This window comes from Ziziphus jujuba, chromosome 8, assembly GCF_031755915.1.
Source record: "Ziziphus jujuba cultivar Dongzao chromosome 8, ASM3175591v1".
Lineage (NCBI taxonomy): Eukaryota > Viridiplantae > Streptophyta > Magnoliopsida > Rosales > Rhamnaceae > Ziziphus > Ziziphus jujuba.
Window position 1 is genome coordinate 23,601,782 of NC_083386.1, and position 26,312 is coordinate 23,628,093.

The 26,312-nt window shown below is 31.8% G+C and overlaps 4 protein-coding genes across 5 annotated transcripts; 2 read left to right on the plus strand and 2 right to left on the minus strand.

Annotated features, from left to right (window-relative positions):
* The first annotated feature begins 4,198 nt into the window (after positions 1-4,198).
* Positions 4,199-7,317, plus strand: LOC107404415 (putative kinase-like protein TMKL1). Its single transcript, XM_016011367.4, has 2 exons — positions 4,199-5,132; positions 5,993-7,317. The coding sequence occupies exons 1-2, from the start codon at positions 4,640-4,642 to the stop codon at positions 6,583-6,585; spliced, it is 1,086 nt and encodes a 361-aa protein (XP_015866853.3). The 5' UTR covers positions 4,199-4,639; the 3' UTR covers positions 6,586-7,317.
* A 2,088-nt stretch (positions 7,318-9,405) lies between these two features.
* On the minus strand, positions 9,406-16,152 carry LOC107404417 (U-box domain-containing protein 35). Of its 2 annotated transcripts, none has more exons than XM_016011370.4 (10): positions 15,879-16,152; positions 15,035-15,271; positions 14,514-14,635; positions 14,315-14,436; positions 13,548-13,738; positions 12,782-13,101; positions 12,165-12,266; positions 11,359-11,787; positions 10,152-10,898; positions 9,406-9,843 (listed from the first exon to the last, which is right to left on the minus strand). In XM_016011370.4, the coding sequence occupies exons 2-10, from the start codon at positions 15,237-15,239 to the stop codon at positions 9,661-9,663; spliced, it is 2,421 nt and encodes an 806-aa protein (XP_015866856.3). In that variant the 5' UTR covers positions 15,240-15,271; positions 15,879-16,152; the 3' UTR covers positions 9,406-9,660. The 2 variants fall into 2 exon arrangements, with proteins under 2 accessions (XP_015866856.3, XP_015866855.3); XM_016011369.4 differs by having other exon boundaries at positions 15,883-16,151.
* Positions 16,153-20,660: 4,508 nt separating this feature from the next.
* On the plus strand, positions 20,661-23,298 carry LOC107414159 (uncharacterized). The gene is made up of 5 exons (XM_016022254.4): positions 20,661-20,905; positions 21,338-21,391; positions 21,763-21,948; positions 22,126-22,165; positions 22,986-23,298. The coding sequence occupies exons 2-5, from the start codon at positions 21,389-21,391 to the stop codon at positions 23,066-23,068; spliced, it is 312 nt and encodes a 103-aa protein (XP_015877740.3). The 5' UTR covers positions 20,661-20,905; positions 21,338-21,388; the 3' UTR covers positions 23,069-23,298.
* Positions 23,299-23,452: 154 nt separating this feature from the next.
* Positions 23,453-26,210, minus strand: LOC112490881 (derlin-1.1). Its single transcript, XM_048471063.2, has 7 exons — positions 26,089-26,210; positions 25,570-25,708; positions 25,307-25,380; positions 25,101-25,194; positions 24,449-24,577; positions 24,189-24,349; positions 23,453-24,007 (listed from the first exon to the last, which is right to left on the minus strand). The coding sequence occupies exons 1-7, from the start codon at positions 26,103-26,105 to the stop codon at positions 23,773-23,775; spliced, it is 849 nt and encodes a 282-aa protein (XP_048327020.2). The 5' UTR covers positions 26,106-26,210; the 3' UTR covers positions 23,453-23,772.
* Positions 26,211-26,312: the final 102 nt, after the last annotated feature.

Below are 26,312 nucleotides of genomic sequence, written 5' to 3' on the forward strand. Positions count from 1 at the left end.
ATATTGAAGAATTTTAGTAAACTTAAAAGAGTAGGATTTATCTAGAATGACTTTGATTCTCAGATTATGATTGAAAAACTTGTTTTTGGTTGGTTACCACTGGTGGTCTTGTTTTTCTAAATGGTGAAAGCCATTTGAGACCCTGTATTCTTTTTAAGAGAGAGAATTGGGAAGAAGTCCAAGTAGGGAGACATTATGTAGAAGTTGTGGGGTTAAATTAGGGTTCTTTATGTCATATTGTCAAAAAGAATGATCATCATTGCTGTTGTTGTAGCAAGCAGGATGTACCCCATAAGAAACAGAGAATGGCAATGCTACCCAACTATATATTTTCCTGCCACCTGATTCTGCCGTCCTCATAATTATATGGCATTTGTGTAATTTTATTAGATAGTTCAGCTCCATTAATTAGAAAATATATCAGCAAATAATAATTAATTTATCATCATTTGTCATAAAATACTATTTGACATAATTGCCCATATTATAGTGGAGCCCCTTAAAAATAAAATTAAAAATCATACAAATTACTTACTTTTTGTCATGAAAGAAAATTGATCTTTTAGAAATTAATACCAAATGATAGAGAAACACAACGTAACATGTAGAAGTAGATTTACAACTTACAACATTAGTGGTTTAATTTAAATAAATAAATAAAGATTTGTGCTTTTTCTGCTTTAGCTTTTGTGGGGGCCTGTGATATAGGATTCTTGATTTGCTTAGTGCATTTGATTAGACAATGTTAAAAAGAAAGAAAGTGATTAGCCAACAAAGGTAGTTTGGATTTTACCTGATTTGTTGCATTTATTATTTTTATCTTGTGGAAGCATATGTATGGGTTGAGATCGTGTGTCCCATTTAGTTTTTCTGCTTCTTTCTTATCTTTTTTAATTAATACCCTTTGTACTATACTATTCTTATTTATCCTCAGTACTTTGCTCAGAACTTGAGACAATTTATTAACCAGTAATAAATAAATAAATAAATAAATAAACCATACACTAAAATAACATGAGATGGCTTTGTTTTGATTCGTAAATGACATTAATCACTAATGAGGCAATACACTACCACCCTATTCAGTACTCTGCTACTGCAATGGGCTTTGGTTTTTCAAAATTTTCAAGTACCTTAATTTCAAATCTTGCAATAATTTGTTGACGAAAAAATATCAGCTTAAAAACTTGGCCTAGTGTGTAATAATAATTTTAAACCACAGGAGTTAAATGTATATAGTTTGGAATATATAATAATATGAAGCAATTTTTAAGCTACCCTTCTTCTTCTTTCTTTTTTTTTTTCTTTTTTTTTTAAATAAATTTTTTGGTTCGTCAATTTAAAGAGATGTATTCAATTTAGAATTTGATGGATTTAAAATAAATTATAGATTTTAAAAGATTTGATGAATTGTTATGGAATTCTATAGACTCCATAAAGATTTTATAAGAATCCAATGAAATCTTTGAATTTAAAGCTGGATTTCATATTGACAATTTTCTTCATAATTTCTCTGTTAAAATCCTTTCAAATCCATTAAAATTCATCATTTTTTAAAATCTTTTAAAATCAATGACTTTTTTAATACCACCAGATTTTAAAAGAATTTTATAAAGTCCTAATTGAATATCATTAGATTTATATGGATTCCCTTAAAATTTAAATCGAATACCTCAAAATTTTAAAAAAATTTTAAAATCGTTCTAAATTGAATACATTCCCTTAAAAATTGTACGTGGCTTATTTGTGCATGTTCCAAAATACACACAATCCCACCGCTACTTGTGGATTCTTTATACATCTATCTATCTATATATATATATATATTATTTTGTTTGTTTTAAATAGAAAAAAATCCTTAAGAAATTCTAATGTCAGAGTTTGTTGAATCTTACTTTATCCAATTTAAAAGTCCAAAAGTCCAATTTTCGCACCCAAATAAGATAATTACATGTTTTAATCTAGATTTTTAGTCTAACCAAAAAAAAAAAAAGACTTTTTACCAAATTTATATTCATTTCCGAAAAAAAAAAAAAAACAAATTTACATGACCATTCGTAGAATATACAAGCTCTTTTTTTTTTTTTTTTTTTTTTGGGGGTCAAAAAATTGTAAACGAATTGATATATAAGAAGAACAAATGGCCCTTTAAAAAAAAATAAAAATAAAAATAAAAAAATAAAAAAATAAAAAAAATGAAGAAGAAGAACAAATAGCAGTTAGTGGTGGGCCATGGAGGTTGTGGCACTTTGTTTTTGGCAGACGATCAATGCTCACGTGGTGGCAGAGGTCCCACCCATTTGATTTTGATGGAGAAACTGAAACAACAAAAACTTGCATCACATACTTCCTAACCAACGGGGCCCACCAATCTCTATTCTCATCAATCTGCGCCGTTTAATTACAAATTTTCTCCCACAACTGTAGCTATTTGGAACCTCAAAATTTTAATTTTCATTCTATTATTATCGTTATTATTTATTTATTTATTTATTTTGATGTTTAAAATATAATTGTTATCGTTTCGGATCTTAACTTTTTCGCAAAAGCAAAAATTGCCGATATACTTACGCATAACACACATAATATATTATCGAATTTTTAGTTCATTAGATATATGAATTTACAAAGCATTTTATGCTTTGTTTGGTTATAAATATTAATTAAAACATTTATGCCAATTAAAAAAATTAACTTCTATTAACTTATTTTCTTCTACTAAATTAAAACCGTATCACATGCATTAAAAAACGAAAGATTTTAAATTACAGAGAATGGTTTATACAATTTTATAGTTATTATTTCCAACTTTTTTTATAAAAAAAAAAAAAGATAAATTGAGATAAACAAAAATAAAAATTAAAAGATTGAGGCTTTCATAGAAGCATCTAAAAATATATAAAGTGGAATTGGTGGTTTTGGGGATTGAAATGGACAAAAATGGTTGTGTAGAAGGAACATCATTTGGGCAACTTGGTTTTGATATGATTGCGACAATTTGTGCAATAATTTTTGTCCTTGGCTTTTTTATTGGAGCTAATATCTGCGCAATTGACTCATCATTTGCTCTGCTCATCTGCCTAATAAAAATTATGGACCCTCTGCTCTCAATATCTAATTCTCATTATATACAAATAATATATATTGTAAAGCATATACTTTAGACACATGTATATATATATATATATTATCAAGTTGCAAACTAAATTCCTTAGATTGGAATGTCTTTTGAAATTCTTAGATCATATTTAATAAGATTATTGATTATTTCCTTTTTGATAAAAATGGTTTTTACAGCTAAATCACAGATTTAAAACCAAACTCATTACTTAATTATTCAATGATGAATAATCAATTAAAATGCTCATATTATTTTATATGATCATATTAGACGAACCTAGATATTTACAAGCCAAAAGGAGAAAAAAAAAAGGGCAGGGGACGAAATTCAAAATTTAATCCAAAACAATACCATATTGAAAGTATTAAAACCTTCTATGGAATTCTCAAAAGTCTTCAATCCAAATTGTACCTTTAGAGTGGAATTTATGCCAAGTGTTTCATTCTCCGAGAAAATTAATATTCAAAGTCTTCAAGTTCTTGGTCCAAAATATTTTGGAGACGAACATATTTGGTTGGATATTATGATTTTGATCTGAGAATATAGATCTTAAATTGGTGTTGAATTTCTCATTGTTTTATTTTTAATTCAACTGTCAATATCTATGTAACATACAGGACATGACATTCCTCCATCCATCCATTATCTCTTACACAAAAAAAAAAAAAAAAGTTAAAAAAATTACTTGTAAAATTCCCACATTTCTTTTTCTGCTATATTTCAAAATTTCGATGATGGTAACAATCTAACTTGAATATGATGGCACATTTTTTCCTTCTTCGAATAAAAAATTACTTTTGAAAAGCAATAAGAAAAACATTAATATTATCAAAAAGTACATGGTACACATGTATTTGTTAAAAAAGAAAAATAGAATGATCAGTGAAAACTAGCGTGTATATATATATATATATATAAATACATAATGATGTAGAAAACTTTTGATGGCAAAAGGGTATTTTCACAAGTAGAGCAAAATCATAAACAGTCAATGAAGATAAAACATCACATGCAATAGATCTGTCTTACTAGATTCAGCCAGCGTATATTTGCTCTGTCTTCTGCAACTTTCATTGTTCAAATCACATGCATAACCTTTTCAATTCCTATACTCATACTATAATTACATTCTAATAACTAACAAATTACAATACCCTTTATTTTTATATATATATATATATATATATATATATCTATATATCTATATTTTATATTTTTCTCTTTTATAATTCCCAAAATTCTTGGGTTCCACACCCTCTCACAAAGTACCATTCCATCTACATCTTCTTGTCTTCTACTTGGTATGAAACTCTTTTATAAACTATGAAAATTAGACCATTTTTCTTTTCCATGGAGTTTTAGTACATTTTCTGAGTCTCTGACATCAAAAACCCAGATCTTAATTATACGTTTTTCTTCAAACCCAAGAATGTGTTTTTGGTAGTAGTCCTTCTGATAATAACAAAATTTTCCCATTGGTCTTTACACAAGAATCTAGAAAAGAAAATTTCTGACAGAATGGAAATAACCCACAAGCTCAAAGTGATTCTTTTACTAACTCCAATCACATTGTTGACTTTTTTCGTAATTTTCATCTACTTCTACCGCAAAAGGAGGTTGGAAAATCATCAGCAGCAGAAGGATATAGAAAAAACAGAGGATGGTAAACCTGAAGATGAGATTCAAGGAGAGGATTTGATAACTTTTCAGGGTGGTGAAGAGCTCACAATTTTTGACATACTAGATGCTCCAGGAGAAGTGATTGGAAAATCCAGCTATGGCACGCTTTACAAGGCTTTTCTGCAGCAGAGCAATTCAGTGAGATTGCTGAGGTTTCTGAGGCCTGTATGTGCTACCAAAGCTGATGAATTTGAGGAAGCGATTCGGTTTCTGGGTTGTGTTAGACATCCCAATTTAGTTCCTCTTCTTGGTTTTTATTCTGGGCCAAGAGGTGAGAAGCTTCTTATTCATCCGTTTTATAGGCATGGCAATTTGGCTCAATTCATCAGAGGTAATTGTTTTTATCTCTTCATTCATCTGGTTCGTTTTTTTATGTTTGGTTTCCAAGAAAATGCAGAATAGTGTAATATGTTTGGTCTACTATGTCTTCTTATGTGTAGATGATCTTTGTCTCTGTTTTATTAGACTGAAAAATGAATCTTTGATATAATTTCCTGAAAAATATGGCAACTATAGAAAGCATTTTTTTGACAGTGCTGATCTTGATTTTTTAAGCTTTTGAGCTTGCTTGCTGTATAAGCGGGCAGGCTGATTGACTTTGGAGTTTAACCGAAATGAGAGCTCAGAAATTTCACTTTTTGTTCATGGGTCATATGATTTTTTCACAGAAAATTTACAGGTTTCATTAATTTTTTTTTTTTTTTTTTTTTACAGATTTTTATAGTATTTTCTTCTGTGAAATGATATTTTATTCATTTTGCTTTATGTTCTGTTTAATTTTTCTTGTTATGGTTATTTTCTCTTTTCCATATTTTGATAAGGGAAGATAGCGTGATTCTGATAACTTCTTACTTAATAAGGATGGTTCTTGTTTGTCTGCATTTATTTGATCTATTTCTTCCCAATTGTTTTTTTGGGTAAATCTTTTTCTATCCAAATTATGAAACCGAAATCGTGGACTTTTTTTTTTTTTTTTTTTTTCCCTGCTTGATTACCACTGTGTCGGTACCAACCAATGTCACTTTCTTCTTCAATATTCTCTTCAAGATTGATTATTACTTGTGTTCACATTGTAATTATTTCAATCGTATTAAAAAATTTGAACTTTTTCCCACCATTTTAGCCGAATTTACAGCTGTTTCTAACTAATTTATAGCTGTTTCTAAGTTCAACTCTGTTTTCCAATGGCAGATTCCAATGGTCAATCTCACAAATGGGAGACAATTTACAAGGTCTCAGTTGGTATAGCCAAAGGGTTGGATCATCTTCATTCTGGTTTACAAAAACCGATGATTCATGGCAATCTCAGTTCCAAAAACATACTCTTGGACCGCCCTGGCCAACCTTATATCTCGGATTTCGGTCTCCACCTTCTCTTAAACCCAACTGTTGGACAAGAAATGCTTGAAGCTTTAGCATCACAGGGTTACAAAGCACCTGAGCTGATCAAAATGAAAGATGGTTGTGAACAGACTGATATTTACAGCCTTGGGGTAATCTTGCTTGAATTGCTTACAGGTAAAGAACCCATAAATGAGAACCCAACAGCACCCCATGAGGATTTCTATTTGCCAAATTTCATGAGGAATGCAGTTCTTGGGCGAAGAATTTCAGATTTGTTCCATCCGAGTATACTTATCAGCAGCAGCGATGGTGAAAGCCCTGTTACTAAAGAAAGAATTCTCAAAGTGTTTCAGCTTGCTATGGCTTGTTGTTCACCATCTCCATCACTCAGACCAAACAGCAAACAGATCTTAAGGAAGCTTGAAGAGATTGGAAAATGAGATTGGAATTCTGGGATTTTTGCTCTTTGGAAATGGAAAATTTTTCTATATTAATATGGTCATGGAAAACAGTGAGAATGAAATGGACATGCATAGGGGAAAAAAAGTATAAAATGGAATATGCTCATTTTGGAGCAAAAAGAAGTCGAAAACTTTGGGCTATTACACGCACAAGATTTGTAAGGAAAATGGTGATGTTGATGTTTTGAGGAGTAAGGTCTACAGAGATGGATATTGGAAACAAAATATATTCCATACCAGCAATCCAAGAAAAAGGCCATAAAATGGGTAACTTTTTTGTCGGATTTATTTGTTTGCTTTATTGCCAAAGCATCAGCAGCGTGGACGGGGAAACTTCGATCTGGTCCCAGATTTTGGAATCCTGAGTAATAACACCATGCTTTTTGGTTGGAACAGTTTTGGGTAGAAGAAACCTTAAGCATGAAATCTCTGCAACTCCTAAAGTTCTTATTAACATGCTTATTACATGTTGGGGTTTCGTATCAAGTTTGGATGATTCTCAAGATTGTTCTAGGAAGGTTGACATAGCATCCTTAAAATCTTCTTGTTTTTCTTTTTCTGTTCTTTTCTATTTTTTTAATTATTTGATAGCATTTTTCTAGACAGTTTGTTGTCATTTTATTACCCAAGACTTAGCACATTGTTACTTTAGTTGTATATTTACTGGAATAGAATAATGGAAATTCATTACTTCCTTCACTAACACTGTCATTTGAAAGTGGGAAATGAATAGTTCTATATATATATATATATATATATAATCTTAGATTTAAACTTGTTTGGGTTCCATGAAAACCTTTAAATCTGTGGCTGGCTTAGGTGGGTGAGAAAAGGTCAGGAGTCAGGGACAGGGTATGAATAGGAGAGTTCAATATCTAGGTGAGATGGGAAGAGGATTATCTTAGTCCCACAATAACTACCACCCAAATAAAATTGCAACTTTTAGTCAAACTGGGTCCCCTGGATTCAATGAAGCAATGTAATAGTCGTCTTCACTAACACGGCAGCAGGACTCAAGAGCTGGGGCAAATAATTACTTGTTCTTCCTTCACATCGGTGTTTCATTAATTTTCTTGGCCATTCTTATTAACTTTCTTCGGAAATTATTCTTGGAAGTAGGTAAGGAGATATACTGTCTGATGCACTACTCAAAACATTTGTCACTCTTTCCCATACATGGATCCTAAAGCTTTTTCTTCCCCCAAACCCAATATTTCTCATAGAATATTGTTTTTTTGGATTCAATTTTTTGCCAAGAAGAAACAAAAAATGAAAATTAATGTCAAAGTTGGCCATTGGATCTTGCAAGGGTCATGAACATTTTATTTGACTCGAAGAGTTAACTTGGTCAACTAGTTTTTTGGGAGAAATTTTTGCATATCCATGGCATTAAGAGTTTAGTTGGGAAACCCTGATGGGCAAAAGCAATTATAGTTTCATTGGCTCAGGTTCTTCAAGTATTCATCAAAAATAGAAATGATCTCCAAATTGTTGAAATTGCTGAAAGACGGTTTATGGAACTACAATAAATGAATTTCCAATGAAATTTAACACTGGAATGGATTAGTAACTTGATGATGGTATTGAATTGAAACTATTTCTAAATAAACAATAATGGTGTTTCGGAAGAATCCAGTTCGTTTATGTTTATGTCATTTATTTAAAAACAAATTGTATAGGATTGTTAAGTCAACTTCATATATTAATTGATATGATAACCTTGTGGCTCCACAAAAGGTTGTGGTTAGTTGTTAAGTTTGATGGACAATAATTTTGGGTATGTTCGAATAAACAATTAAAAAAAAAAAAAAAAAAAAAGAAGAAAAGAATGCAAATCAAACATTTTGGAGTATTTTACTTTACAGAATATTTGATTGTACACTTTAATTTTTCTTTCATTTTTATTTTTTTTATTTTTTTGAATCAAACAATTTGAAGTATTTTTAATCTACAGAATATTTGATTGTGCACTTTTAACTTTTCTTTAATTTTTTCTTTTTAATGTTTTGCTTGTAAATTTTATGAGATTGTGGAGGTTAAAATTAATTTGTAACCACGTCAATATCTCACCTTCCTTCATGAGAGATTTAGAGGGATCTAGAGGTTTAGGATGCATGAAGATTGAACAGATGAAGAAATTGATGTTTAATGATGGAGAGAAGGTAGATAGAACTAAAAGTCTAGAACCCTATGGTATTCAATGACTATGATGGAAAATGATGTTTTGGTAGTTAAGTCGTTGGTACTATAAAAAAATTTCTCATTTTAAGGACTAATCTGCCCTTACTTGGTTTGACAGGGACTGCCAAGAAATTAGACCATTGAACCATGTTACCAGATTCCATTGCTTGGTCAGACAACTTTGGTAGATATACATAATTGATATTATAAATTCTAAACTATATAAATAATAGTCCATTATGTACGAAATTACATTAAGAATTTTTGTCTAAGATGCTGTAACTTACAAATGTCTTTTCCAAAGCACATAAATTACATTAACTTCATAATTTTTTTTTCTTCTTTTCTAAAACTTCATAATTTTTTTTTTCTTCTTTTCTAAATACAACTTCTTATTTAGATTTATATAGTTATGTTATTGTGAAAATTTATTTTTGTTTCACTATGTACTTTTCCCAAACTGGATTGGATTTCTTTACAACGACCTTTATATTCTTCCATATGTTACACTTCTATTACAAGTATAACAAAGATATTTCTGTCCTTTAAAAGAAATTAACCACCCTTTTACCTAATTTTTCTCCGCAAACAACAAATTTCCAATCTAGGAAGAAGCAATTGTGACAATAAAGCTGCTCTTATACATGAACTCTATGACTTTACAAAGAATATTGCTTATAGTTTCAAATTATGTTACAAATTATGTACACTTTATGCATCTTTTTCTTATGACAAAGTTATCTTTCACGTTTAAGACATTTTAATATATAACACTAGAAAATGACACCTTAAAAGAAAAACTCTAGCAATTATACATCAAGTTACTCATCAAGGGATCCCTAATAAACCTAAGCATTAATGGAAAACCATACTTCAATTTTGTCTGGACTTCCACTCCATAATTGCTGAAAGAAGAGTGTAATTTGGTAGTAGATTCTTATTAGGCAATGGCAAGTTTGTCATAGGTGATGTATCATTCTCTTCAAGCCAAAATTCTATAGCTTTACGATCATAGGTATATCCATCCGCAGCAACATAGGGATCATTCATAACATCCTGTAACCAAAAGAAAATAATAAACCCATTACAAATACTAAAAAGGAATTATGTTGAATAAAACTCGACTAAAGTAATAATACTAATAAACTGTTTCAAGCATAAACATCTTTTACATACAAAACATGCTTGAAAAGATGTTTCCAAAGATTTATTATTCATTTTCAGTTGCAAAACATGGTACATGAGGAACATAAGCTAGTTGGAGGAATGAAAAAGATTCAAGAGCTCAATGAAAACATGTTTTTGTTTTTTCATATTTGCAGATCAAGGTACATAGGAATTGTTTGGAGGAACCGCATGCATACCTTAAGAATTGGACAGATGAAGTGGTTTGGTGGTAATTGAACTTTGAAAACTGAATCCCGAGCACTATCAGCAACCTCTTTTAGTCTCTCCAGTGCAGGAAGAACTTGATCTTTTAGGTCAGGCCTATCTCTACGACGAAGCTCAGCACAGCTCAGTCCTAATTCAGCCAATTTCTTGGTCTCTTCAAGTGGCCAAGTCCCAGCCTTTGGATCCAACATGTCCAAGAGATTGCCATCAGCAATGGCTGTTTCTACCACATGAGCTAGTGCAATTGCTGGTTTAGCAGTCAGCAACTGCAAAATCACCATTCCAAAAGCATATACATCAGATTTTGGAGTGACTAAACCAGACCTTTGATACTCAGGGTCTATGTAGCAGAGAGTCCCAACAGGCCCCGTGTCCCTGTACATTGTAGATAACGAAGGATCTGAATTAAGCATCGTAGCAAGGCCAACGTCACCAATCTTGCTCACAAGATTATGATCGAGCAAGATGTTTGCTGGCTTCAGATCACGATGGATGATTGGTTTTGGTTTAGAGTTGTGGAGGAAAACAAGAGCAGAGGCTACTTCCCAAGCAATTCGGAACCTCTCAAACCAAGGGATGGGAGGAGTATTGTCTTTCTGTAGCAATCTGTCATCCAGGCTACCATTCTCCATGTACTCATAAATTAGGCAACCATGATCAGCACATGCACCAAGAAGGAGAAGTAAATGCGGATGACGAATTTTGCTCAAGATCTCAAGCTGCAACCAAATATCAGAAGCAAATTAGTCTTTGACAGATTGGTAAGTAGGCTAACAACTAAACAATTTCTTCAAGCAAAATATAAGCACAGCACAAGGTACAGATGGCTGCAAGCTCTATCAGCAGAAGATACATTGCAAAATAGCCATTTTTTCTTTGGTGAAAATGGCACGCCAAGTCTGTGTTAAGACCATGGCTGTATAGTTATTAGTAAGGATTAGACTTCAAAACACAGTTCTGGTTCTGAAGACTAAACATATATGCTTTGCCTACAAACTTAAACGAGAACTATGCAACTTAGCTCCATCTATAAAGAAATATATATATATATATATAGATATATAGATCTCCAAAGTCATTAAAGGTATTGATTACAAGTACATCACAATTTCTTTAATGTAAATTTGTTAGACCATAAATAAAGTACTATGTTTTGGTGTATTCATGATACTTTCATACCTCCTGTTGAAACTGCTTGTTCTCATGATTCTCTTTAGAGTGGAGTACTTTCACCGCAGCAGTTGTATGATGAATATTGCACTTGTAGACAGTTCCATACCCACCCATTCCAATCTTAAGATCCTCAGAGAAAGATGAGGTGGCAGAAACAATCTCTTCCCATGTGAATCTATGGTATTGCTGCACAGGACCCAAAAGAGCATTCTCAAGTTTCTCTTTCTCTTTAGCATCATGCATGGCTTTCATCTCTGCTTCTTTTCTTAGAGAAGCTTCTCTTTCTGCACATTCTCTTACACACTGAGCTTCTTTTTCTGCAGCTTCATGCTTCTCCTTCTCCTGTATTGCTAATTCTTTGGCTCTCTCCTCCTTAACATTTATTTCCTTGAGCCTCATTGCTTCTTCTAACCGGCGTTTATTTAGATCATTTAGCTGATGAAAAGAAATAACAGCAATTAACAAAGTTGGTCTTTCCCAAAATGCCTAGACATATATTTGACTTCCTAGAATATGGTTGCAACATGTGCTCCTTCTGAAGACAATATTTATTTGCGGTTATTGCTTGACAGGACCATCATAATGAAAAACCTTTAAAGACAAATTATGATCTGATCAAGGAATATATAGGGAGATTCAAGTGACATCTCCTTCCAGTTCCAAGTATTGATATAAAAAAATTAAGGAGAGGCACTTGATCAACGTCTAGAGAGTATTTAGTACTCAAAGCTTGTTGAAAATAGGGACATCTGAACAAAAGATGAAAACCATAATCCTTTAGGGGTAAGAAACTAAAAAATCATTATGCTTACCTTTCGTGAAGCATCATTTGTCTCGCTTTGAGCAATTGCATACATTCCTCTGGCATGTCTTAGCTCAATTCTCAGCTTTTCTAGCTCAAAGTTGATATTTACCTGCCATATTTGTAGAAGTCAATATTCTAAAGTTAATACATCAGTTTGCACATATAATGACAAAATCTATATTTAAGAACTGTCAAGGCCATGCTCAAAGTTTTGTTTTCGACAATTAAGTCCTAATACCAGGTAGAGAAAGGTCAAGCAAATGTAATTTCACCACTACGTTAATGCATGAATTTCCACTGACACAGCTTTTCATTCATCATAAAACTTGTAATAAAAGAATAGTGATTGAACTGGTTTTGAGCTAGAAAACTTTTAGGATAAGATCTTCGACCTTAGGTGTATTGAAAGAATATCAATGCCTCATACACAAGAAGTATTCGTATCCAAAAAATAAAAGGAAAACATAAAGATCTTCTGATCAAATAACATGCAAAACACGATATCAATTTACAGCATTTGGCATGTAAATAAGAAGATCACATCCAATGATTAGAATGCTCTTGATGCATAATCCATTCAAAGGACCACTAAAAACTGAGTCAAAGGAAATCAAAACACTTTACCTGGCTCTCAGATGAAGAATAATCTGTGGCCACATCTGAGATGGAAACTTGATCAGATGTGAATGACTGATTATCTTTAAGCAAGCTTCTGCAACTGGAGGCCTGACTTAATGTGCATCCAACATCGTAATTACAGGGACAAGAACTTATAGCATCCCTCGATTCCTCAAAATCCAGAGAATGATATCTGGAATGGTTGTTTTCCATTGAATTCTTTCCTGTTTTAAGAAGAGTTTGATTAAGAGTTGCAAGTGCTTGAAATCGCTGCATCGCTAGGGATGGAGTATGGAAGTGTGAGCTTGAGGCAACAGAGGCGGTATCTGCATGGGGATAGTAAAAATACATTAAAGCCTTTTGTTGCCGTACTCCATTCATAAGTAAAACTACAAAATAAAGCACAGATGTGGTAGAAAAATACATGTGTAGAATGAGTATCCAGTTAATTGTTTACTGGGTTAATAACTAGGAGAAGTTTTGTTTCAATGTCCACAATCAATATTGAATGTCAAAGTGCAGAACCAATGTATGCAATAAAAGATGGATGATAGAAACACCAAACTCCTAGTTCAGATTTTCTTGTTCGTGAAAAATTTCATAAACTTAGTAGATTGAGAAAGATTAAAATTAATAAAATTAACATGATAATATGTAATATCAGGCAGAGTACAGTGGTCGCAACCACTTACATAATGAGCCAATACAACATCATATCCATAATCCAACAAGAATATGCAGCTCAAACCATAGTGCAAGTAATTTACATTACCAGTCTGTAAGCTGGAAGCATTGCTTGAAGTACTGACAGTAGAGCATGTATCACTGTTGTCATCTTTACTGCTTACAACCGTCTCTGAATCAGATGGACGTATAGATGACAATTTTCCTTTTGAAACAGCATAGACTGTACAGAAACTTGGGGTGCACGCTGAAATTTTTGAGGAGAGACCCTTAATTTTCCTACAAGCATATATTGTTGTAAAATACATGGAAAATCGCAAAATACAAGTAAGATATGTTGATTGTATAACCAACTTTTTCTCTACAATTAAATTGATAAATCTAATAATAAGGGAGTTTTCATTTTCTTCTCTAGTAAGTACATTTTCTTTCTTTAAACATTGGCATAATTCTTACAATTTTCTTTTGCATATTCCTATTTATTTATGAATCTGTATGTGTGCATACAAATACTCATATACTTTGTAGTCCTTTGCTTTTGTTGAGTGTTATCACAACAAGCTCTTCCTACGCCATTCAAAACCTAATAAAGGGGATAACAAACCATCACAACAGTGATAGACTCGTTGTCTACTGAGTTATGCTATTCCAACATCTATGGGCTACAAAAACATAAATCATGCAGACGCTTTGTACTAACAATAATTACTTCCCATTACAAAGGATTCTAACCAAAGTTACAAAATTTAATAACAATTTATTATTGTCTAAAACTTCAAATAGGAGAAACTGAAACCATCACCAAGGGCTGACGATTGTAATGCATTTGTATAACAGCATGCCACAGAAATATACCTTGTAAACATGCGAGGCGATGGGGCACCTATAACAAGCTTGCTAATACCAGACTTACTGATCTCCTCTGCTATCGCAGTTGGCACATCATTTGATTCAATCACTATACTGTCTACTTGTACCTACATTCATAATTCAGTAAGTACTGTTGATCCCTGGAATAAGTTAGATCAAAATACAACAACCGAGAAACTTCTACCTTTTGCTGAATGCACATTTTCTTGTATGGAAGAAGCATTTCATTTGTCCGCCAATCCACTTCCTTTTTGTAAGCTGCTACTACATCGTCCCGTACTTGTGAAAGAGGAATTAAATTTCCCACTAGAACCACAGCAATGTATGATATCAAGAGGGGAAATGAGTAAAGTTTAGTTCTGCAATCCTCTCCTAGTACTTAACATCGATACTACTGGAAGAAGTTACAATATAAATCAACCAATCCCACAAGATTACATGATATAGCAGGGCAAATTTCAAATGAATAACTTTCAGCTTTACCGATGCTAATAACTTCCAATATGGCAGAAATGATTACAGAAATAAATCAGATTTTGGTGACACTACTCAAGTTCCTAATTTTCTTACATTTCCAATCCATAATATATATAGTTTGGTCCTAAAATAACAATATTCCTTCAACATCAGAAAGAGAAAAAAGAATCAAACAACTTGGAGAATTTCACATGCATAAGATTCCAACTATTCAGGAAGATCACTTACTTGGTGTGGGAACCGCAGTAATACTTTCCCGGACATGTATCAACTTCACAAAAACAATTCCCTCTAGAACAAACTTCTCCAGAGCCCATTTAACTATGTATTTACTCTTCTTGTTGCCTTTGATAGCTATAGCAACGCCCAGATAAGGGGAAGGGGGCAGCAATGCCAGATTGTTATCTGCTTCGACTGTTACACTTCCATCCATTATTTCGCAAAGTTTCTGTTACATTGAATCCTCTGTAACATAGAAAGCAAATCAACAAGAGCACCATTACAAATCAAAGTTAACAAATTAACTTTTGAAAAACAATAAATTACAAATCTTACACTAAAGTATCTGCAATAGCATAGAAATGCATCTCTTGAACCACTTTGTTTCATAATTACCAACAAAACATAAAAATCCTACGCTAACTCCACAAAATGCAAAGTCAATATACCATTTAGATAGACAAATGAACAAACGGAAAGAAGGAAGAAATACCAAGGTTGAATGCAAAAACAGAATATTATACAGCAAGCGAAAAAGCAAAGATAAAAAATCCCAGAAAGAAAAATATTCCTTCAATAGCTCTGAAACACAAATCTGCTGATAAATCAGCATGAGAGAGAGAAAGAGAGAGAGAGCATAGATTCCCAAATACAAGAAATGCAATTCATGAATAATATTGCGGAAATTTTCTATCTTTAAAGACCCACAAAAGGGTATTCAAATACAAACTTAGAATTGCTTAGAAAGTTTCCTGAATTTACTGAAAAGAACTCAAAGAGTTCAAATAAATAATAAAAATATTTAGAAACCCAGCAAAAACATAAGAGTAACTTCCTTAAAACGAAAGCATACATACAACAAAGTTGCTCAGAACTTCAAACTTGAATTTTTCCACGAAATCTTCTTCAGAAGGAAACTAAAGCCAGTGATTTCCTTCTCTGCAGAACCATTTCAAACATTCAAAAAGCCATTTTGTTTTTTTCAGAGCTTGGATAATTTTTTAGCCCGCAGAAGCAGATGACTGATGGCTCAGGGTAACCCCACAACAAGCACATATTGCAAACGTAAACTTTTAGAGCCAACTTTGGCGTGAGGCATCGCACTTCTATGAAAAAATACACATGTTTTATATCATATTTCTACAAATAAACGGAACAAGTTGTATTTTTGATAATATTTACCAAAAAGTTGTATTTTTGATAAAAACGATATATTTTTTTATCTTTTTTTTTTTTTTCTTTGGATTCTTTCAGACTTTTTGAGTCTTCGTTGTCTTGTTTTGGCCGGACGCAATTTATTAGTGTACTATAATAATTAATTATTTACGTTCATTGAATTCCCCATTTTCCGAATTTCTTATTAAAAAATAAATAAAATAATTCCCATTTGTGAAAAATTAAGCCAAGAATTCAATACCTATTATATAATTTTTGAATCACAATATTTATTATACATGGGTTTTAATTATATTTGGTACATGGTGGGGTTGTTATTCACATGGGCTTTCTTTTTTGCATTTACACAACTATTTTCTAACCCTTTTTTATTTTTTTCACTCAAAAGTAGTAAAACTATCAAACTTGGACCACATTGTATGGCGCTGTGTAGATACCCCCTTTCACAAGGAAACTCGCTTTATCCGTTGCACGGTTCAGAAACTACCGTCAAGCTTTCCATTTCAACTACCGGTCTTGAAACTTAAATATATATATATATATATATATAAATGTAATTTAGATTTTAAAAAATAAATCGTTAAAAGGTAAATATTATTAAATATAAACTAATCAAATAATAACAAAATATTTTCTATAAATATAATAATTAGTACATGTAATATTATTTTTATTTAAAAATAATAATAAAATAAGGAATATGAGAAACATTTTTCTTGGCATAAGGGAGAGAAAAAAAAAATATAATTTTGACTTTCTAGGAATGTGATTGACGATTAAATAATCACTATTATACAGTTGTTTTGCTTCTTAGAACTTGGACTCTTTATTGATATTTTTTCTTTTGGTAATAATTCTTTATTGATATTTGGTGGTACACTATTTGATACATAAAAATTAAATAGGATAAAAAATTCAATGAATTTGTAGATGCAGTCATTTTCATTGCTTAAGTGATTTGCTTCAATTTTCTTAATTGCCTCCATCGTTTACTTGGAGATGACAAATACAGAGTAAACATCATTGACAAATTTATAAGAACACAAATGCTTACGCTCTTATCATTTCAATTTACTTTTATGTTTCTTTTGTATAATTTCCATGAAAAAAAAAAAGAAAATATTATTCAATTTCGTCTCTCTATTTATATACCTGTAATTTGTACCCAAAAAATTACCTAAATACGGTGTATTACACATCACTATGAATTAATGCAATTTTCATTCCTTTTCATTCTGAAACCCATCAACTTCAGGGGAAGGAGACAGAGCTGATTGTCTGGGAGAGGTCAGGTCACACTCAAAGTACTCGGAACGCGTTTTCATAGTAAAAAATAGTTTATATATATATATATATATAGATATATATAATATTCAAATTTTTTGTGGATGATGTGGAATTTATTGGGCGTATTCAATTTTGGTAGTACAGTCTCTTAAATGCATGTCGGTTTGTACTTAGTCGCCATAGACCAATTTAACAAAAATTAAAAATTAAAAAAATCCACTCCCTTATTACTTACTTTTATATCTGTACTAAGTACTGGGGGAGACTTGGTCAAAGGCTCATGTTTGTTAATTTCTTTAACGGGACAAACATAAACGCTTATTGCACTTGTTGGAAGGCTGAAACAACAAAACATGATTTTCTGTAAGATTTTTAAGTCAAAACACAATCAAAATAACACCCACAACACACATGCATTATATACATATAACAAAGATTATTATTATTTTTTTAAAAAAAGAGATTATTATGGTCAAAAAGTTTAAGATCACGTACAATATCATATAATAGTACATCTAATTTATTCATCGATAATAGTTTCAATCAAGGAACCTTCCACGAAAAAAGATAATAAGAAATGAAAGATCATTGACTCGAAGAAAGATGTATGTAACCGTGGACCACATGAAAAAAGAAATTAAAGCTAGCTAGTTTCCTAGAAGTGGAAATTAAGGTAGATAAATAAATAAATATATATATATATATATATATATATATATGCGAATGCGACACAAAGGAGACAAAACCCTTTTCGTGAATTTATTTTAATGGCATGACTTGGTAGGTGATCTCAATCTTTCACACTTTCATGGGTTTGCTGATATTATATGGTTTTGAAACTTGGAGGCCCTCATCACCACCAACTAGGTAGCTTCGTGGAAGCTCAAGGTCATCTGGGGCTTTTGCTTTGTGTTCGGTCACCCAAACAAACCTGTTACATGAATCCATGCATATAACACCACAAGAATAAGTGTTCCATTATTGGTGCCTACTTATTATTATGCATTTATTTAAAAACAATATTAATTAATCTAAACCCACTGCAAACATAAATATCGTTTCAGAAAAAAAGAAATATATATTGACTGACTAAAACTACATATACAGAATGAAGATTCCATATGAATTGCGGTGATGCGTGTTTTTCAATTGATATATAGCAATATAAAAAAGAAATTGTTTAATTAATACACTATATATTTATATATCATCTTCAAACTTACAAAGTACAATAAATAAATAAACAGAGGGAGAGAGAAAAGAATTGCGCATGGCGATATCTCTGACTTTTCCTGGTTGTTAATACACATATACACCTTGACCTTGATAATGATAAAAAGAAATGAAATAATCAAAATTAAATTTTAGAAAAAACAATCATATACAATTAAGATAAATATTATTGACTACATGGACAGTGTCTGATACAATTGGTGGTAACAATAATTTTTTAAAATATACATGTATATATACATATGGTTATATCCCAATTTAATTTGAAGAAGAAGTGCATTAATTTGTTAGGTGAGTGTCAAATAGTGAGGCGCAAATAATTGAAAGATATGTTTCTTTTTATTATTTCAAGCAATTATAATAATTTTTTCAATTTTCATGTCTTGAATTTAAAATTTTTCAAATGTAAAGGTGGATGGTTAGGCAAAAATATGTTTCTATAAAAGGTGTTTTTGCGATTGCGCATAGATGTACGGGCTCCACTCACTGTTAATCGGTTTTATTCCTTTTTTTTTTTTTTTTTTTTGTGTGTGTGTGGGTTGGGGGGGTTGATATTTTATAAATAGCCATATCAACAGCTATACAAGTTGTTCAATTTATTTATGTTTCATATATAATTTCTTCCACTAAGGTTTTTGCAATTTGTGTTTTTATATTTTTCTGTTGATTTGAAAGGTAGTAAATGGCTTTAATTTCCTACCTACTTTCATATATATATATATATATATATATATATACACTAAGCTTTTGCTTCTCAACATAATAAATACATACTTTGTAATAATTAAGTAATTGCATCATATCTAAATAGTAGATGATATTTACACCAACCTAAATTGACAATGGTCAACTTGCAAGCAAGTCGTAATTGATTAATTATCACAACACCCTATATATGTATATATAAGTCAATCTTTTATCGTATTAAGATAATGATATTACACTAAAATTTCTCATCATAACCATTGACTTTTCTTGAATTTATATTTTAAGACTTCGGTAGACTTTTTACGATACTACTATGCTATCCATCTAGAAGACTACTAACTATATATATATATATATACATATGTATATTAGTTGAAAAGTATGTATGCTAGCGTTGACCATGTGTACAAAATTTTGACTGTCATGGACACACTGAATAAATAGAGCCTAGCCGCTGGCGGCCTTGACCATTCCACATTCGGATAGGTGGAGTCATAATCACACGCCATGTGTTTGGTTAGGCAAGACCTCAAGCTGGCTTGCTTAACTTCTTGGTCAATTTCTTCATCATGCTTACTTCAGAAACTAAAAAAGACAATTACAAGAACATTTAGGCCTCTCTTTCTCTTTTCAATAAAAAAAAAAGAAAAAGAAAAACTATAATTTCTTTAAGATAAAGATCGATGACTAAGGTTTAATATTTGCATCCACACGTTACTTAACAAGCATATTCGTTTATTATTATTATTATTTTTTTCACTCCTTTTGTTTATCTCAAAATTTCAAATGGGCCAACACTTTTGGACTTTCAATAAGTTTGCCTTGAATTTACTTAAACAATACTGCTATCCTTGCTAAATTTTTTCACCAAATTCATAGAAAATAAACTCAAACTCAACAACATATTGCTACATTATTTAATAAAACAACATTTGGTGAAAAAAAAAAAAAATCGGCGACTTTAGTATTTTGTTACTTAAACACATACTATTATTTATTTGAGAAAAATAAAAAAAGTTTAAAATTATAAATCAAGGGGACTAATATGTGAATACACAATTATTGAAATAAGCAGTTAATTTTCTAGTTCAATTTACAAAATTATAACCCTAAATGGGCTTGGTAAGAGAAATCTTTGGTAGCCCACTTCAACCTATCACATGGGCTCAACTTATATTTTTAGTAGGCCCACAATTCAAATGATAGGTGGTTAGGCCCAGTTTCGGTCAATGACGGTTTCCTCTCTCTCTCGCGCTCTCGCTCGCTCTGCCTCCTGCTCCGACTCTCTTTCGCTGTCAATGTACTTGGAAACCCAGCCTTTCCCACTCGGCGATTTTTTTTCTTTCCCACGCTGTTAATTGTTAGGGATCTGCCGTCGCCGGTGGTACGGACTCGTGTTTCCGGCGATCGTCGAGCTCTCTTTTCTATACTTACTCCATCACCTGCAACGTCGCTCTCCGTGCTCACCACCTCCTGGTACCCGCAATCCTCCGTCCACTTCCGTCCAAAAAAAAAAAAGAAAAAAAAAAAGCTCTTTTTCGTTTTGATTTCGATGTTTTTTATTGTTATAATTGTGAAAATTCCTTAGTTGTGTTGATTTCATTAGGGGATTTACAAGTTTCCGACTTTTCTTTGAATAATCTAGAAAAAAAAAATGTTAAAACTCTTTTTTCAGTCCACTGAAACTTTAAAAAAAAATAAAAAAAATAAAAAAACATAGTTTTTGAATATCCTTTTTCTATTTTTACGAAGCAACCTTTTTTTTTTTTTTTTTTTTTCCTCTTAAATTTTGGCACTTTATACTTATGGTTTTGTTTTTTGAATTATTATTATTTTTTATTTTTAACCCTCTCCAATGTGTAATTCAGTGTCTTGTTTTTGTTGCTAACATGCTATGATGATTGGCAGCCTATCAGAATAAGGAGGTTTACAACTATCTTAGTATCTGCAGTGGAAAAAATGGTGCGTATATTAATCCTCTCTTTACATTGATTTTTTGGGTACTTTTATTTTGTAACAATTTTATTTTTGTGGTAATTGTTAGAACGAAATCTTGTTGGACTACTCTTTTTTCCTCAATATTAGGCAATCTTTTAATTGTTTATATATTAATTTTCCATATGCAGAGATTGGAATAAACAGCATCACTTACTTAAGTGTAATTTTGAAATTTTGTAATATAGTTGGGAGGAAATTGATATAGCATACAAGTCTAACTAAAGACTTAGACCTGATGATGTTTTACTGCTTTTTCCAACTACCTGTTTATTGTAGCAACCATAGCATGTTAAAGGGCCTACTGCATTGTGATATTTCTTGTCATCTTTAAGCAGGCCATGTATATTCGTGTCAAGCGTAGTAAGACGACTTACTTTATCCAGTGCGAACCAACTGAGACGATTTTAGATATTAAGCAGAAATTGCATGTCCTTATTGATCAACCTGTCAATGATCAGCGCTTGATCCTAGCCAGTACTGGGGAAATACTAGAGGATTCAAAGACATTGGCTGATCAGAAGGTACCAGTAAGACAATTACATATCTTTCGTTTGATTTTTATTTTCCCTTGTTTTGCTCTTGAACTTATTGCTGCGTTTAGCTTTTGTTATGGTAAGATTTAAATTTTATGTTACTGATCCATTAAAATGTATATGCATTGTGTATTCATATTGAAGAAACTCTGTCTGTCCTTGCAGGTTGAAAATGATGCTGTTGTGGCTCTGACCTTGAGAAAAGGTTGTATTTATTCTTCTTCTTCTTTTATTTTTTTTATATTCTTCTTCCCTCTCTCAGTTTCATGCATCTGACTTGCATACGTCAGGGAATTGTATTAGTCCAGATTTTACTCTTCGTCACTTTTTATGCTACTCTGAGGCAGTCTTTTTCAAATATGAGATAGTTTGATTTGATTTGTTGGTACTCTTGCTTTCCATTTTCAATCCTTACTTGGATTACTCTATTGCAGTCCTTTTTTGTTGATGAATTTTCTGCAGAGGGCTTTCCTCCTGCTTTATATAGTTGTTTAGCTCTTGAAGAAGCTGAGGCTGTAGCCTCTCTTTAATGGCCATTGTTTTTGGCCTTTTTGTGCTATAAATGCAACCATATTACCCAAAAAATATAAATAAAAAAAATTGTTGAAAGGATCCTATGGTTCTTTCTGTAACAGTTTGACAACCAATTTGATTTAGACAGTCTTGAGATGTTGTGTGGCTTCTCTTAATAATTTAAATGATGCTTTCTTTTTAAATAGTTCTTCTTAAAGGGCAATCGTTAAATTTTTTTTTTTTTTTTTTTTTTTTTTTTTTTTTTTTTTTTTTTTTTGGAGCAGGAGAGACTGACAAGAAGATATCATGATACATGTTTAACTTTTATTGCATGCTACTGTCATGTTGCACTATTGTCTCTTCAATTATGATTGATGGTCAATGTAAAGGACAATAGTTGTATTAGGGTCGTTCCTGAAAGCATCAGGAACATGTTGTTTCTGGTCTGGTAAATCATTTTATTTAGCATCGTATTTCTATATCAGTGTTTTAACTAATACTGTCACTTACAGATGATAATGAGTTTGAAGAGGTCAACATTGCACGCCCAGATGATTTCTACCAGTCCCGTGATGTAGATGGAGGCACTTGGTGAAGACAGGAACTCTGCATTGATAGCTATTGAATGGAATTCTATTTCTACAATTTGTAGATGGAATATTTCTTGAACGGTATTTGGGATCAAGTTTTCATGTTTATTAGTCCATGCAACAAGGTGAATTTTCTTGAGCTACTATCATATGGTGTAAACAGGAATTAAACTGTGAGTCTGCATACTAACTGTATTTTTTCTATTTAATGTGAAAAAATGAATAGTTGCTGAAACTTTTCTACTTTAATTCCAAATTTGAGCTAGGGGGCCATCCATATGATATAATACAAAATTAGAGCACAGATTTTCCTTCGTTTACAAAATGGCACACTTGTTATAGTTAAGTTGTTTGGGAGGTTTTATGCCAAAAACCTGAACTGATACTAATTTTGTGAGACACGGAGAGTTTGCAACATCTGATATTGTACTCTTTAAACTTTTTTTTTTTTTTAATTTTCTACAAATCCTGATCGTCTATGATCAATTACTATTCAACCAACCCCACTTACGAGTTTCATATCGAAGATGTGTAAATGGCTAGACTTTAATAGACATAGGCTTGTCTGAGAAAGTTTATGGCATACAGACACACTCAACTTAGGTGGGAATTCAAACCGTATGAATAAAAATGCTAGCATGTAAGCATTTGTGCCGCAACCTAAGCATATAATTACATAAACATATTAGGATTATAAAAATATGACCAGCTAATGTGCATCACCAAGACAGTAGCTTCTTCCTCGGAAAGCAATTTCACCTTCCGGACTATTAGGCTGCTGTGTTTCTGTTTCTGTTTCTCTTCTTGTTTGTGCCTGCTCTGGAGTTCTAGTTTGATTTCCATTTAGCCGGTAACTTCTTCCTCGGAAAGCAACTCCAGCATAAGGGTCACGCTGCACTGGGGCATTTATTTGGGTTCCTTCCCAGTATGCTACAAATTTGTGACTGTGACAACCATTAAGGTTTAGAGACAAAATTCTAAGAAACTTAAAAATCATTGTGTTCATTGTGTTTGTTCATTCACTTTGTTGGAGAAAATTCCCTAGTATGGATACCAAAACAGACTTTTTCAATAAAGTAATAGAAAAAAAACTGAGAATATAGTGCAAGAAAAAAACAAGGATACACCCATAGAGGAGTCTTGAAAATGTATTTGCCACCAGCAAGAGGATGAAGCACAGTGAGAAAGTAGTATAGATGACCTGCAACCATTCCTAAAATGTCTGGCATTAAAGGAGCTCCAAAAATTAAATCAAGTGCTAGCATTGCCCATGGAAGATAGAACCCCTGTACCCACAAAAAATATTGGAATAATTCATCCATCCACATTACACTACTTGCATTGCTACAAAAAATGGTAAAACAAAGTTAAAACTAAACGTGTACCTTCAATGTAACGACCCCGTACACGTTTATTCGTGCGTTTGGATATTCACGGCCCCATATGTAGACAAGCATGAAAACCAAGGAAGGTCCCATAAATGGAGTTGAGAAAGCTGGAACCACAGCCATCACCTAAAAATCGAACTCTACTTTTCAATTTTATTATACAATTTTTAGATATATATATATATATATATATATATGTAATATTTATATAGTACCTGATATTTACTTGATATATATGTAATATTTTTTTTTCATATTAAAAGTATGAGAATTCGAATTCAGAATCATTATCAATGATTGGACTATTTCTTTAAAAATTTTTTATAAAAATTTAAATGATTTTTTTTTATTTTTTTAAAATATTAAAAGTACGAGGATTTGAATTCAGAATCATTATCAACTATTGAAATATTTCTTTAGAAATTTTTGGTAAAAATTTAAACAATATTTTTAATCAAATAAATTTATAGGAGAAAACTCTTAACTAAGAGCATTTAGTAAATAAAATCTTAACTAAGAGCATTTGGTAAATAAACTCTTTGTTCATTTACTTGACAATCCCTCAGTTTACTTTCCAAAATTACTTCTAATAAAATCTTTTGACTGAAAAATCCAACCAAATATTGGAGTTGGACGGTATTTTACATACCAAAAGTGACAGAGCTCCAAATATCAACATCCATAGATAGTCTGCTGTTCTCTTGTCGAAAGTTCCTTTTTCCAGTGAAACCCCATATTTTGCTCTATGCAATTGAAAGAAGGGGAAAAAAAAATTAAAAAAAAAAATCCATATCTATATATATATATATATGCATACTGGTGTACGTTTAAAAGACAGAGACTGGGCTTTTTTACATTATTATAAGACGAAGAGCAAATCGGAATGAAAATGTACCCAGAAAGAAGAAATTGGTAATAAGTCTCCAAACCTGCAGTATTAGCAAATATATCTACTACTTTAGCCAATTCTCGATCAAGGAATAAGGAAAAAAATAAAATAAAATAAAGGTATATTTTCCCTTCAATTTCCTATATAAAATTTTGGTGCACCACAATTAAAAATATACCTTTTGAAGTTCTTGAAATTATAGAGATTATATAATATATTGAATTTTTACCTGAAGACGTTTGAAGACATGGCCATAATCTAGTGCAATACTAGTCCAAGGATCATAGACTTGCAGATAAAATGCAGCTGTGGCCGTCAAACAGGCCACTCCATAGGTCTTGCTCACTGGTGGCAGCGATCGATAATATCTGCATGTGAATATCATTCAGAGGAAATATTCGTCGAATAATTGTAAAAGAAACCAAAAAAAAAAAAAAAAAAGAAATCTTTTTTCAAATATGTATGAATCTCTCAATTTGAAGAGTTTCATATTCATATAATTAAATAAAAAGCCACCACTGATTTATGAATTTCTTCTCAATTCCATTGGGTTGGGGATGGATTTCTTGCTTCATTTGTTTTCATCATTCATTTTGTTGTTTGCAAAATCTAGAAGGTATAGGATTTTCTTTGCCGTCAAGAAAATTGTATGGAGAGAACAGAGAGAAGTAACAAAAACACCTGAAGCATATATATGTTCATATATATATAAATATATATGCATGTGTTTGAGAGAAAGGGAACTGACTCTGATGGTGTAGACATTGCAACAATGCAAGAGGTGGTTTGTGCAGCAATGGAGGAGGTGCTGTTTTAGAAATTGGAAGAGGAAATTCCAAAGAAAATAGAGTTGTTTGGTTGTTTGTTTCCCAAGAAAAGTCAAGTCTTCCACCACACTACTTACTTGGTATTACCGTCCCCTACGTTTCAATTGAACCTTAAAAGTCAGATTGAATTTCCAACTACTTGGAA